Source organism: Vitis vinifera, chromosome 13 (assembly GCF_030704535.1).
Source record: "Vitis vinifera cultivar Pinot Noir 40024 chromosome 13, ASM3070453v1".
Lineage (NCBI taxonomy): Eukaryota > Viridiplantae > Streptophyta > Magnoliopsida > Vitales > Vitaceae > Vitis > Vitis vinifera.
The window spans coordinates 4,108,224-4,124,252 of NC_081817.1; the positions used below are offsets into that span (position 1 = coordinate 4,108,224).

The 16,029-nt window shown below is 32.9% G+C and overlaps 2 protein-coding genes across 2 annotated transcripts; both read left to right on the top strand.

The window, feature by feature from the left end:
- The first annotated feature begins 38 nt into the window (after positions 1-38).
- Positions 39-2,133, top strand: LOC100254809 (UDP-glycosyltransferase 76B1). The gene is made up of 2 exons (XM_002281288.5): positions 39-894; positions 1,098-2,133. Exons 1-2 carry the CDS (start codon positions 402-404, stop codon positions 1,991-1,993), a joined length of 1,389 nt encoding a protein of 462 aa, XP_002281324.1. The 5' UTR covers positions 39-401; the 3' UTR covers positions 1,994-2,133.
- Positions 2,134-12,684: 10,551 nt separating this feature from the next.
- LOC100265108 (18.2 kDa class I heat shock protein) lies at positions 12,685-13,371 on the top strand. Its single transcript, XM_002281249.5, has one exon. It carries the CDS (start codon positions 12,770-12,772, stop codon positions 13,223-13,225), a length of 456 nt encoding a protein of 151 aa, XP_002281285.1. The 5' UTR covers positions 12,685-12,769; the 3' UTR covers positions 13,226-13,371.
- The last annotated feature ends 2,658 nt before the right edge of the window (positions 13,372-16,029 follow it).

A 16,029-nucleotide genomic window follows, 5' to 3' on the forward strand; every position in this document is an offset into this window, starting at 1 on the left:
TACACGTGAGGGAAAAATGTGGTAAATGGCAATCGAAAGCCCCAAACCATATTCTGTTTGCTAGACGCTATCGTGTGATCCCCCAGTAAACACAGTATAAAAAACTCCACTTTTCAAAAAATTATATAGCATCGCAGTAACGATTAATCAATAAGAGAAGCAAGTCAAAAAGCACTTTGGGAAACAGATCATTTTAGCCTCCTGTATTTATTGGATTTTGTTTGTTCCATTGAAGCCAGGGCCAATTCGAACGCAGCAGAAACTGGTCCCAATCCTCATAAATAATAGGCACCGTTTGCACCAACCTCCAATTATGCCTCCATAATTGTCTACTCACTAGGCCAAGTTTTCTGGGAAGATCTAGACAACTTCGAAACTGAGAGAACACCCAGCCAAGCACCATGGAGAACTCAAGAGAAACCCATCAACAGAAGAAGGGTTTCCGACTGGTACTGTTTCCACTGCCCCTACAAGGTCACCTAAACCCCATGCTTCTTCTTGCAAATATTCTGCATGCCAAAGGCTTCTCTATCACCATCATCCACACCCACTTCAACTCTCCCAACCCTGCCAACTATCCCCTCTTCACCTTCCATTCAATCCCGGACGGCTTGTCTAAAACCGAAGCCTCCACCGCAGATGTCATAGCTCTCCTCTCACTCCTCAACATCAACTGCGTCGCGCCTTTCCGGGATTGCTTGTCTCAGTTATTATCTAATCCTTCAGAGGAGCCTATCGCTTGCTTAATCACAGACGCTGTATGGCACTTCACCCAGGCTGTTGCCAACAGCCTTAAGCTCCCTAGGATGGTGTTACGCACCAGTAGTGTCTCTTCATTTCTTGCTGTTGCTGCCATGCCATATCTGCAGAAAAGTGGGTACCTCCCCATAAAAGGTGAGTTTCTAATTGAGTAATTCCATGAAACCATAATTACAACCATTCAACAGACACAAATGTACACTGTTCTATGCCCATAGGCTTGAGCTGGTCTAATCATCAGTCAGTGATCATACACATCAAGGGATAAATATATGTATTCTGATCCTCTATGTTTGCTCCATGGGGAATTCATATGCATTTTCCTTTTCTCTTCTCAGATTCTCAACTAGAGTCATCAGTGCCGGAGCTTCTTCCACTCAAAGTCAAGGACCTTCCAGTGATCAACACTCGGAACCCAGAAGATTTTTATCAATTATTTGTTAGCGCGATCAAAGAAACCAAGGCTTCTTCCGGGCTAATCTGGAACTCCTTCGAGGATCTTGAAGAATCTGCACTTGTCAGACTTCACCAAGATTTTCCTATCCCATTGTTCCCAGTAGGCCCATTTCAGAAATACTTCCCAACCTCTTCAAGTAGTTTACTAGCACATGACCACAGTTCCATTACCTGGCTAGACACACAAACACCTAAATCTGTGATCTATGTGAGCTTTGGGAGTATTGCGACAATGGATGAGAATGAATTTCTGGAGATGGCTTGGGGGCTAGCCAACAGCAATCAGCCCTTCTTGTGGGTGGTTCGACCAGGGTTAATCCGTAGTTATGAATGGCTTGAATCACTGCCAAACGGGTTCCTTGAGATGATAGGTGGAAGGGGACATATTGTGAAATGGGCTCCTCAACAAGAAGTTCTTGCTCATCCCGCCACGGGAGGGTTTTGGACTCATAATGGATGGAATTCCACGTTGGAGAGTATTTGTGAAGGGGTTCCAATGATTTGTCTGCCTTATTCTGGGGACCAAAGGGTGAACGCGAGGTATGTGAGCCAAGTTTGGGGAGTTGGGTTGCAATTAGAGAGTGGGTTGGAGAGAGGGGAGATAGAGAGAACAATCAGAAGACTTATGGTGGAGGAAGAAGGGCAGGAAATTAGACGTAGAAGCATTGAGTTGAAGGAGAAGGCAGACTTGTGTCTAAAGCAAGGTGGTTCTTCACACCAATCCCTCGAGAGCTTGATTAGTTACCTCTCATCTTTCAAGGGACTCCTTCATAATTAAGTTCTAGATGGTCTTCTGTTATTGTTAGGAATTCTCCTGAGCGAGGTTTCCAAATAGGCTGGTTCTGTTTCTCACAAACGATCCGTTGTCTTGATTACTTCTTTAAGATTGTGCTTAAATATTATTTCATACTATTACCACATTGATGATCACTATACTCCTACGTAAAAAAAAAATTTAGAGGTGATTTCTAGCAATTCTCCGATTAATTACCCTCAGTTTCTAGTACCACTATTTTATAATAACTGGATACAAATATGTCAGATTGATGACTGCTTCTTAAGTTATCCTTAAATGTATAAGAGCTCGTTTGATAGTGATTTTAGGAAAAACTTTTAATATTTGAAATTTTTATTATTCAAGTATTAAAAATATTAAAAACGTTTTATAAAATTACTCCCGAACGCGCTCTAAGTCAAAATTGTTGTTGGGGTTGTTGGTTCCATTTTAACTTTTTTAAATTATATTGTCAAGTCAAGGAAGCGCACTAAAATACTTGGAAAACCATGTTTGGGCTCCTTCATTTATTGGATTGTGTATGTTCATTCACATGGGTTGTTGGTTCCATTTTAACTTTTTTAAATTATATTGTCAAGTCAAGGAAGCGCACTAAAATACTTGGAAAACCATGTTTGGGCTCTTTCATTTATTGGATTGTGTCTGTTCATTCACATGGGTTGTTGGTTCCATTTTAACTTTTTTAAATTATATTGTCAAGTCAAGGAAGCGCACTAAAATACTTGGAAAACCATGTTTGGGCTCCTTCATTTATTGGATTGTGTCTGTTCATTCACATGGGCTTAGATCCAAGTTGTACAAAAATTGGTTTAGTTGGATTTGCAGTTTTCCACCTAACTTTCAAGATATTGAGTGAGAGATAACACCAAAACTGAGCAGACAATGCTCAGCTAAGCACCATGGAGTGATTATTTCATTGAACTAATATGTACATACCACTTTCCTATGAATCTTGTCTCTCACAATTTAACTTTAGATGAACCCTAGGCAGCTGAAAGGAACTTCTAATTCGATTACTGGTGAAGCAATAAAGTTGGAAGAAACATACAAATAATTATAATCCATAAATACTCATATTTAACAAAATAAAGACTCCTAATAATAAAACATGGAAACCTTCTCGTACTCTAATATTTGAATATAGAAACTAAATTAATCATTCAAATAAAAATGTTCTCTTTGATTTTTAAAAACTAAATCTAGTTCTAATTTTAGAAACTTCCTAAATCAAGTTTAACTTTCTATCATGCCCTGTAAACTTGATTTGTAACTCCAAGCACCAAGCACCATTCTTAACCATTTATAATCTTCAAATTTGAAACATTTTGTAAAAATATCCACAATTTGATTATGAGAATTTGCAAATTTTAATTACACTTTCTTTTTCATGATGGACTCCTTGACAAAATGAAATTTTGTATCAATGTGATTGCTTTGATCATGAAAAATCAATGACTTCTTACCCTCTTGTTACTTGTAACTCTTTGGTATCAAATTTGCTTTGCATCTCCCTATTTTTCCTTTTACGTTCTTCTTTGTTTCCAATACTTATTTTAATTGTTTTTTTTTCCTTTTAGAAGGGATTTTAGTTTCCATGTGTCATTCTTTCTCATTGCTTTTATTTCCATAACATTTTGTCATGTCTTATCTTAAATTACTGCTTTATAATCTATTGGTTCATAATTTGTAGAAAGATAAAAGAGAATTAAATTATTTTGAATATTATATGTTACCTTATTAATATTTTCTTACTATTTAACATACTTTGAGCGATGTCAAGAGTAGTTTCATTTTTTTTTTTCTCTCTATTATACTATTTATTGTGGAGGATATGAAATCGTTAAAGTCGACAAATTTTATAAGCTTTACAATATTTTTCAAATTGGACCTTATATGTCTACATGGATGAATTTAATTTAGAGGCTTTTTTACTCTTGTAATTATTTCCTTTGGAAAAATTTTTTGAGCATGTTTTTCAAGTAAGGGTCCTTTACATAATTGATCCATAAAAAGTAATTCTTTCACCAGTTTCTTCTCTGTTAGCAACTTCAATATTCTAAAACTAAGATGTCTAAATCTTAAGTGTCAAATCCAAGAGGAATAATGGACATAAGATTTTAAACATTTTACAACAACAATTTCAATGTACAACAAAAAACATTCAATTTCTTGTTATGAGCATATTAACAATTAAATTGGCATATTATTGACCTCGTACTGAGAGACTTTGAATTTCATATGAATATCATAACACTTTTCTACGAGTTGACCCAAACTTAATATATTATTTTTCATGTTGAACACATAATAGATGTTCAAAATAAATTAATGTCTTTCATTTTTCAAACAAATTCAGATTTTACCTTTGCCTTTTCATCAAAACTCATCCAAATATGACATAACCATTTTTGGATTCCTCAAGTGCTTCAAAAAGATATTTTTAATATCTACATATGATTGTTTATTTCAATGTCAAGATACCAAGTGTTTTTTTCCTTACTTTTCTCACTTATATACCAACAATAAAGTAGGTTGTTCTTGATTTTGCTTTTCATAATATATATATAGACTAACATTAAATTTGAGATTTATTTATCATACATGATTATAACTTATATATTGTGTCATCTTCCACATCCTCATGAATAATATGAGTCTTAACTTGTTCCTTCATTGTTTGATGAATTCAAATCACTTCTTCTTCTATAATCTTGACCATAACCATGTATACGACTATGCCCATGATTATTTTGACTTCTTTCATTATCAAAATTTTCTTCATTCTCCTTTAATATAAGTTTAATTTGTTTATAGAATTTGCTCAAGTTTTTGTTAGTTCTCATTTTTAATCTTTTCATGAACTTGCAATGACAACATAAGTTACTCAATGGCCATGAAATCTAAATCTTTAGATTCTTCAATGGCCACAACAACATAATCGAATTTTGAATATGTATATGAATATGGAAGTATTTTTTTCAATAACATGAATGTCATTTAAACTTTCATTGTGTCTTTTAAATAGAAGATTGTTTCATTCTTTTACATTCAAACTTTGAAATTTCATTTTTATATGCTTTGTAATATCTCACAAGCTTCTTTTAAGGTGGTTGTATTTGAAATCTTCTCAAAAGTACATTCATCCATTATTTAATAGATGGTGGGAAAAGGTTTCTTGTCTTTCCTTATGTCTTTTAAAAAAGCCTTTTGATTTAGGAATAAAGTTGTTTTGACTCTTATAACCTTTTTGTTACATGTGTAAAATTCCCACACAAGTTTTCGTGTCTATGTAGCGCTTTGAAGCTCTCGAAGCTAACAACTTTTCCCTACAAGATGACAACAACATACAAGATCCACATGAGGTTTACAAGGCACCAACCCCAACTTGTATTTTATTAACTTACTAAATAAGAATACAAGACTTTAGCCAGACTCCCACAATAACTTCAGTGAGTTGAGGCTTCTCTCATGATCTTCCTTTTTAGATCTCTGTTATGAGGCTCTTTGTAGTCTTTATTTAAAGAGTGGCTTTACCCACTCTTTGTTAGACTAAGATTACACATCTTAGTTCTAATGGGACTCTTACTGATAGGTTGTGGCACTAACCACTCCTACAAGGGCTCAAAGTCCCACTTTTACTTAGACTACAATTATAATAGGCATTAAGACTCCCACTCATGCTTAATTTGTAATCCCACTTTGAGTCCAACTCTTTGTGCTACTACCACGTACATCTATATATATGGTTCATGTATACGCCAGAACCTCTTTTGGTATACATATCTAGATTGCATTCGTATCGAGGCAACATGTTCTTGCATCCGTCTTGTTGTTGCTACAACTCCATACCTTGTCTAAGTTCTATTCTTAGTGCAACAACATGTCATGACATTGTGCTCATGACTCTCCATGCACAAGGCATTGCGCCCTTATGTATTGAATCTGAGTTGGCATCGCTACTTCGTATCGATATGCCTATCTATGTCTTTCTTAGTGTTGCACTTGCCATGACATTGCACCCATGGCTCACCAAGTCGTCTTCCTTTACAAGACGTTGTGCCCTTGTACAACTTTGTTGTTGTCATAGGTTACTCATGAGGCTAAGGTGCTGCCTTATGAGACCTTAGTGTTGCATGGTCCATATCAAGGGGCTAACAAACCACCTTCACCTAATGCAGTTGACGTTCTCATCGACATGGACTATAGTTAGGCCTATACTTTCTTTTTAAACTGCCATAATGTCATATCTCATTCCCAACTTGCTGATGATTTAGGATTGACTTTCCACTGAACTAGATAATCAACATTTCAATTTTTCTTGCTCATTCCCATAATTCGATGATTCAATATTTCCTCTACCTCATGATGAAACTATTTTTTGATCATAGGTGGAGCTCGTCTCACCTATATTTTTCTTGGGTCTAGGTCCTCATGATAAGGTTTTAAAAAGCTTACATGGATTATGAGGTGTATCTTTAACCTATTAGGCAACTTTAATTTGTAAGCTACATATCCTACCTTTTGCATCACCTCAAAAAGTTTGTCATATTTGGGAACTAACCCCTTTGCACAGTCTTGCTACTAACATTTTTCCATATCTAAGGGGTTAATATGAAATTCCAAGGGTCTTTCGCCTTTGCGTTTGCATACTTTTTCATCCTTCTTGTGACTTTCTATAAGCTCTCACAAGCTTCATCGAGCATCTCCTACCTAGACCTTGCAAATTTGTATTTTGTAGGACAACTACCACAAGACTTTGGCTTAGCCACATCCAAGTGCATAATTGGCTATTGCTCTGTGGCCAACTCGAAATGACTCAATCATGTTGTCGAACTCTTCTACAAGTTATAGGATAACTGAGTTATCTTCATTATATCAACCCGGTTCTTTTATGTTGTAGAAAGATAGCGTTTGGGGTACTCTTCAAGTAAAATGTTGATATGCTTTGTTTGGCGTCTGTTTGCAGATAATTTGTAGTTGAAAACTTCAACTCTAAACCGAGGAGTTTGAATATTTTGGTCTAAAACTAGCTAGTGAATCAGACATCACGATCACTTACTATGTCTTTAAGCAACCTGAAGTACTTGACCACATGGTTGAAAAATAGCCTAGTTGTCTCTTTTGCGAGACATGCATGTGGTGTAGGCATGAAGACAACATATTTAGAGAATCTATCAATTTATTATAATAAAAATAGATTTGAATTCCCCCACATTTGGAAAGCCACCAATGAAGTCTATTGATATGCTTTCCTAAGGTCTCTCTAGGATAGGGAAATGTTGCAACATTAACCCCACTACTTTCTTCTTCTCTGTCTTGTCTAAGCGACATGCTAAATAAGAACGGGCATATGCTTGGACATCCTCTCTCATTTCCGACAAGTAATAGGACTTGGACAATAGTGTTGGTGTCCTTTCTTTAATAAGGTGACTTGTCCACTTGGCCTCATGGGTCTTTTTTAACAACTTCTTACCTAAGCACTTCCTAGTACATATAGTTTGCTTCATTTAACCACTAAGAGGTCATCTTCTAGTTATATTTTCTTGTTGTCCCATCTCTGACTTGTTATTTCATTTTCTCATAAGTAGAATCAAGCTTAGTAGCCTACTTGATGCTTTCATTAAAATCTAAGATCACATGTGATAAAACAGTTACATACTTTGTCACCCTCTTCTGGCTTAAGGCATCTACAACTACATTATGTCTTCTTGGTTGATGCAACCAATCAAACTTGAAGTTGGTCAGGAATTCTTGCCATCTAGCTTGCTTAAGGCTCAACTTTTTCTAAGTCTTGAAGAAGGTATTAGTCGCATTGTTTGTGACTATAGTAAATATACTCCCAAATAGATAATGTTTCCATTGCTGCAAGCAATGGATAATTACTGTCATCTCTTTCGCGTGAGTGAAGTATCTTTGCTTTGCCTCATTGAGCTTCTGACTCTCAAAGGCTATTGGGTGTCTTTCTTACATTAGGACTTTTCCTAAGGCCTTGGCTGATACATCTATCCGGACCTTAAAAAACAAATCCAAATTCAGTAGATGTAGCACCGACTCAGTTGAAATAACCACTTTCAACTTTTCAAAATCTTTATGGCATACCAAGCTCCAATTCTAGAGGATATCATTCTTTAAAAGGTTAGTTAGGGGAGCTACTATCTTGGAATAACCTTTTATGTTCAATAGTAGTTTGGCAGTTCCAAGAAGGATCTTAATTTTGTCACCTTACTTAGAGCATGCCAATCTCTGATGACTTGGACCTTTGCTTTATCCATCTTAATCAAACCTTCCCTTATCTTGTACCTTAGAAAGGTAATATGTTTTTGTGCAAACTCATATTTCTCCTTTTTCACATAAAGTTTGTGTTCTCTTAATCTTTAGAATAGTAGTTTCAGGTGATGCACTTGGTTTTCTTATTCTCTCTAAGTGCAAATTCCCACATAAGTTTTCGCGTCTATGTGATGCTTAGAAGCTCTCTAAGCTAGTTTACACCTTTCCCCATGAGATGGTAACAACACACAAGGCACACATGAGGTTTATAGGTCACCAATCTTAACTTGTATTTTATTAGCTTACTAAATAAGAATACAAGACTTTAGCAGCTTCCCTCATGATCTCCATCTCTAGATCTTTATTAGGAGGGTCTTTGTCCTCATTTTTTATAAAGTGATGCCACACACTCCTTGTTAAACTAGGATTACACATCCTAGTTCTATTGAGACTCTTATTGATAGGTTGTGACATCAACCAATCCTATTATGACTCAAAGTCCTAGTCCTACTTAGACTACAATTACAATAGGCATTAGGACTCCTACTCATGCTTGACTTGCAATCCCACTTCAAGTCCAACTCGTCGTATTGCTGCCACATGCATCTATATATATGGCTCATGTGTGTGTCAAACCCTCTTTTGGCCTGCACATTCAAATTGCATTCATGTCACGACAACATGCTTTTGCATCCATATTGTTGTTGTGGCAACTCTATGCCTTACCCAAGCTTTTTTCTTGATGCAGCAACATGTCATGACATTGTATCCATGATTCCTCGCGCAACAAGGCATTGTGCCTTTGTGTATTGCATTTAAGTCAACATGCTCCACATTGATGCCTCATTCGAGTCTCTCTTGGTGCTCCACTTGGCATGATATTTCACCTATGGCTCACCAAATTGTCTCATTGCACTAGGCATTGTGCCCTTATATATGCCACCTTGTTGATGTCATAGGTTACTCATGAGGCTAAGGTGCTATCCCATGAGACATTAGTGCCACATGGTCTATGTCAAGGGGTTAACACTTTCCAAACAAGACATTTATCCTTATACTCAAATTATCGTAATTATTTTTATTGAATTTGAGGAGTTCAAATGAATACCTCCTATTTTTCATTTTTTTTTTGTAATAATAGAGAAGAATTTAAAATTTATTGTTTTCATTTTCTTATTCATAGATTATATAATTTTTTATTTTTAAATACTCATATCTAATAAAATATAAACTCATAATAATAAAAATATAGGAATTCCCAACAATAAAATATAAAAACTTTTTACAAGTCAATTACTTATATATAAAAACTAAATCCAATTGTTTAAAATAAAATATTTTCTTTTAACTTTTAGAAGTTAAATCTAATTCTAGTTTTCAAAAATTCTCAATCAAGTTTACTTTCCAATAATTACTTAAATTAAATGCCACATAAAAACCAGATAAAAGACTTTCACAAATCTAAACAGGAAAAAAAAAATATAAAAAAACAAACTTGCATCCAAACCAACTATGGTCCTCTTAATTATCATATCCTGCTCTCTGGGGTCCTTTTAATTATAATATATGCTCTCACAACGTGTTGAAAAAAGAAAAAAAAGAAAAAGAAAGGGAGAGACATGAAGGAAATATTCCCAGAAAAATGTCAAAAGAGAGGTAGAAAACTATCCCAAGCACCCAAGCAAGAAAAATACGTACGGGCTATTTTATTTTCTCACCATGTTGAAAAGTTTTAAAAATAGAAGGGAAAGTTAAGGTTTTGGGCTGGTGATGTGAAAAATATATGATTTTAAAAACACAAGTATATAAAATATGAGATTCAATATGAGATTCAATTATTAATAGGTAAAATAATATCCAAAATGTGCACTATCTCCTATTTACTTTTCTTCTTCCTGTATTACCCCTAAATTTCTCTGTGTCATGAGCAAATTTTCCCCATGTCAGCAGAACAATTTCAAACTTTGAACTCATTCTCAAAGTTGAAACATAAAGAAACCCAAACTGAGAACCAAAAGTAGGGAATCTTTCTTCTGGTCATTTTGCCCTAACCCCCATATCAGGAAATTCCCAATTTCTAAATTTCTCGTCTTCTTCCCACAAGCCCCTTGTTGAATTTGCTTGCTACCTTTTCATGTCGCGACATTTCGGCCGAAAATATCGAAAGCAAGACAACCCTTTCCTTTGGAACGTGATTATCAAATCTTTCTCATATTTCAGATACGTGGGTTTTCAAAACCATATATGTTCCAGCCTATAAATACAACTTTTCCTTTTTAATACGCTTGCTTCACTTGCTCCAATTTTAAAGTGCCCAAAAAAAATTTCACTTGCGTAATTTCCTCATGAAAATGTCTTCCATCGGAACTTCAAAGGGAATCCTGGAAATCGGAAAGTTCGCTCTCTATGTCTCAATCCCGATTGGTCTGATGTATACTTTGGCAAACAATTCCGAGAATATGAAGAAGCTCATCCAGAAGGTTATTCTCTTTCCTCAGCGGTGCTATGAAATTGGTGTGTTCTGGTTATTGAATCCATGATTACATGACACTTGGGGATTTTTTGAAGTACAAGAGAAGAAAATGGACCATTCTGAAGCATTTTCTTTTTCTTTCATCCGAATGGTCCTTAGTTTGTGGAGATATTCTCGATAGGGATGAACTAGTTTTTCTTTAGAAGATTGAATCGAGATTTATTACGTTTTTGTGGTTTGGAAAATCCTTATTAATAATTTATTTATTTTTGTTTTTTGTTTTTTATTTTTTTATTTTGTTTAGTTAGTAGTATAAAAACATAGAAAACATAACTTTGAAAACATAAACAACAATGCCAAATGCCTTTTTCAGTATTTTTTTTTTAAATAGAAAATAATTATTGAAAGCACTTCCTAAATATCCTCTAACTATAAGTTATTTTCAATAATTTTTTTTATAAAAAATATAGAAAACTTTAAAAAATATAAAAAACAAATAAAATTGAGTATGATATCATTCTTTCACTCTCTTCACGATCCATTACTAAAGAAAAAAAAAAAATTCTTCATATATGATATTGCTTTGAATTACCTATTTTTAAATTTTTTTTCTAACTTTAAAATTTTTCATTAAGCAAATAATTTTAAAATCAAACTATACTTGATACGTAAAATTTATTAATTTTTAAAAATAATTTGAAACTCAAAAATCGATTTAATTAGTACTAAAAAATCATGAAACTTAATAACATTAGAAAGTCATGAACTCAATTTGAATGACTTAATTGGCTAGTTTCTTCTTTACATGTAATCATATTTTTACAATTTTTTCACAAAGAAAATAAATTCTAAATAAAACAACACCAAATATATTGGATTCATTACAAGTTTAGTAATTTTTAAAAATAACTTGAAACTCAATGATCCAATTAAAACTATAAATTTGTGAATAAAAATCGATTTAGAATGACTTGATTGTTTCTCTTCTCCATAGAATCATTTTTTAAATATTTTTTTATTAGACAAATAAACTCTAAATTAAATAAGACTTAATGCATTACATGTGTTAATTAACAAGTTTAGTAATTTTTAAAAATAATTTGAAACTTAAATAGTGATCTAATAAATACCAAAATTTATGAACAAATATTGATCTACAATGACTCTGTTATTTATTTATTTTACATATAATTATATTTTTATAAATTTTCTCAATAGATAAATGAACTTCAAATCTAGTGATATTTTGTATTGAATTATTAACCGTGTTTAATGATTTTTAAAAATAATTTAGAACTCAAAAACTATATAGATTACTAAAAAAAATCAAAATTGATAAATTAGAAGTCATGACTTTATTGTTTGTTCTTCACACACAACTATATTTTTTGAATTTTGTTACAAAGTAAATAGATTTGAAATTAAGACATAGTTAAGAATTTAAATTTTTAAGGACATAAGATAAAAGAATACATAGTTTGACACTGATATAGAAAAAATCCAAAAGAAAAATCATATAGTAAACAAAAAAACAACCCTCAATTATGCTACCTATCAATTATGCAATTTATATGGATCAAAACTTAATTTTTAGGGTCAGTTGGGTCCAAAACACAATTGTTCTATTAAGATATTTGTAATCTGGGCTTGGATTTATGGAATATGGTCATGGGCTGACTACTTTAGGCCCATGTGTACTGCTATCCAAAGGGATGAGTCTCATGAATGTTGCAGCTGTTCCGCGTCTTTCCAGAGATTTCTAGCAACACAATATCGCGAGTATTCCGATATTAGTACTCGCGTAAACATTTATATCCAGTCTCTTTAGATACTTCTCTATCTTCTTGAAGCATCTAGAATCCACTACACAATTTGACGAAATTACCCTCGTCTGCACCTATAAATATCTGAATCTGAACTTTCTTTCAACCAGTACCATAGCAACAGGTGTTGATTTCTCATAACGCAAATCCAATGTTCCAATTCCGTCACTCTCCCTTGCGACAAACTTTCAGATAATGTCTCTAATTCCAAGCTTCTTCAGCGGTCGACGGAACAACATGTTCGACTTGTGGGATCCGTTCCAAGACTTCCCATTCACCGGCGGTGCTCTATCGGTTCCCGGAGAAACGGCGTCGTTCGCGAACACTCGCATTGATTGGAAGGAGACCCCGGAGGCCCACGTCTTCAAGGCCGATCTTCCTGGGGTAAAGAAAGAGGAAGTGAAGGTAGAGGTTGAGGAAGGGAGGATTTTGCAGATCAGTGGAGATAGGAGTGTTGAGAAGGAGGAGAAGAATGACAAGTGGCACCGAGTGGAGCGCAGCAGCGGCCAGTTCATGAGGCGGTTCAGGTTGCCGGAGAATGTGAAGGTGGAGGAGGTGAAGGCTGCCATGGAGAATGGTGTTCTTACTGTTACTGTTCCGAAGGCAGAGGTCAAGAAACCCGATGTCAAGGCTATCGATATTTCTGGTTGAGAATTACGTACATGAACTTATATGATTAAAGCTTAATTTTTGAGCTCAATTTTATCCCTGTCTTAAAATGCATCATAAAAGGAAGAGCATGCTTTGAGGGCTTTTTGTAGAAAATAATGAACAATGCAGTCCCAACTTTTCCTGTTGCTCGGCTGTACTCATTTTAAAAATAATTACTTTTACGTACCTTCAAATAATAACTTAGAGGTTAATTTAAGGTTTAAGATTAAATTTTACTTTTTGCTGCTAAAACAAAATTATTTTATAAAAAGTGATAAATTAAAAATATAAAAAATTATAAAATGTTGAACTAATTTGGAGCTCATTTGACTGTGTGATTAAAAATTATTTTTTATTTTTAAAAATAGAAAATTGTCTTTAAAAATTCATTATATTGTTTAATTGTTATGTTTTATTTTACGATTTTTAAAAACAAAGTGAAATAGAATATAATTTTTAAAAAATGAAATCCTGTGTTTTTTAAAACAGTTTTAAAAAATATTTTTTAATAATAGTTTTTGTTGTTTCTAGTAATAAAATTATGTTTCGAACTAAATTCCAAAAAACAATTTTTTGGTCTAAAAGAAAAAATGTTTGATTGAAATAGTAAAAAATAATTTAATTAACAAGTATTTTTGTAACTTTCTTTAATCAACTTAATGTTGTAAAAATAACTAATTTTTAGATAAAAAATTTGTAGATTTTCATAATTTTAAAATTAAAAAAATTGTATCCATCCTTAAATATAAAAATTGGTTTTTTCTTTTAACTTTTTGCACTATCCTCCCTTCACCCCCTAATTTTTTTTCTTTCTTTTATACACTTTCTTCTTTCCTCTCTTAAAATCTCTCTTATGATATCTCTTTCCCTCTTTTTTTCTAATTACCTTGGTTTCCTCCCCTGGTTCTCCTCTTCCCCTTTCTCTTCTCTTCATCTCAATTTCCCTCACTTCTTTCTCTCTCTTTCTTTCTCTCTTTCCCATATATTTTCTCATTTAAAAATCACCCATAATCATACCCTACATCATATTCACCTCCGTTACCTCATTTATGTTCAAATTGCAACGTCACTAGCATCACCCACGACCACTATTGTTGCCAATTTATTTTTTTTTGGACAAAGAAATAGGATTTTTTTTAAAACATTTTTCTAGATAGTAAATTGGGATTGGTGTGTAACAACGTGCTCTCAACCGTGTAGATGTTATTCGCTTTGGACCCAAGGAGCCATCACGACTTTAAAACACGTCTTGAAAGTTAAGAAGAATTTATACTTATATAGTGTTAGGAACTTTCCCCCTATCCGATGTAAGATGTCATAAACACTCCTTATGCAAACACAACATTCTCGTTGTGTTCCACAAGATTGCGATATCAAATAAACAAACACCTTTTATGGGGCCAAACAAACCCCCACATCGGGGTCGAGGATCAGTTTTGATACAATTTATAACGATCCGCTCTCAACCATGTAGATATTGTTTGCTCTGGACCTAAGGAGTCCTCACAAATTTAAAACACGTTTTCAAAATTAAGAGGAGTTCATACTTATATAATATCAACATTTGTAACTATCCACACCCAATCATGTAAATATTGTTCGCTTTTGGCCCAAAGAGGCCTCATAGCTTTAAAACGTGTTTGCAAGGTTAAGAATAACCCATATATAGTGAAAAAATAAAGGCTAATCTTAATTAGAAAAACACCCCATAAAGGAAAATGGTAAATTGAATTTTAAAAATTCTTTTTCAAATACAATAAATTCAAGAAAAAAACACAAATATAAAGAAAATAATGTTAGAGAGAGCAAACTCGGATTTTATAGTGGCCTACATCCACTCATTGATGAAAATGTCGATAATCACAAATATATCAATACTTCAATTTTACGGATATATCGATGGATATTTTGAAAAAAAATTTCGATAGTCTAGAATTGATTAAAACTTATGAAAATATTGAAAAAAAACTGTAAAAATGATATAATAAACAATAATAGACATTTTAAAGTTGTTATATAAAAAAATAATAATGTATGTATATGATATAATTAATCATATTTGATAATAATAGTGCATGTGTACATAAAAAAATATAAATTTGATCAATTTATTAAATTACATCAAATGTTATTCAATGATAATATTGTGATATTTGATTATAATATATCTCAGTTTAAAATTATAATTTATTTAATTTCAACTGTATTAAATGATATAAAATAAATGACGATATATGCATAATTTTTTTTAATATTTATATTTTTTTATATTTAATTAATATATAAATGATATAAAAAACTGTTAAGAAAATTATAATGATATGTTTTATATTTTTAGTGATTAATGAAATGAAATTTAAAAATAAAATAATTAGAATTAATTTGTTTATTAAAATATTTTTTAATATTTTTTTTATGCTAGTTTTACTATATATTTATCTTGTGCCTATTATTTATCAAGTGGGCAAGTTAGCTCAGTGGCCTTACCAAGATAAGACTGAAAAATCGTTGAAACAAGCCGAAATTTTCCAAAAAATGGCCTCATCGATTTTTTGCATGCTTGTTTCAATAGGCTTTATATTTTTAGTGATTAATTAAATGAAATTTAAAAATAAAATAATTAGAATTAATTTGTTTATTAAAATATTTTTTAATATTTTTTTATGCTAGTTTTACTATATATTTATCTTGTGTCTATTATTTATCAAGTGGGCAAGTTAGCTCAATAGCCTTACCAAGATAAGACTCTATTTGTTTTGGGTTTGGGTGGGGTTCAAGTCCCACCTCATGCACAATTTCACATT

What these genes read in the sequence shown, in the direction of transcription:
- LOC100265108 (XM_002281249.5), top strand. Translation starts at nt 12,770, where the DNA reads ATGTCTCTAATTCCAAGCTTCTTCAGCGGTCGACGGAACAACATGTTC.
- LOC100254809 (XM_002281288.5), top strand. Translation starts at nt 402, where the DNA reads ATGGAGAACTCAAGAGAAACCCATCAACAGAAGAAGGGTTTCCGACTG. An exon ending in TGGGTACCTCCCCATAAAAG is followed by an intron (nt 895 to 1,097) that starts GTGAGTTTCTAA and finishes TTCTCTTCTCAG; the next exon opens with ATTCTCAACTAGAGTCATCA.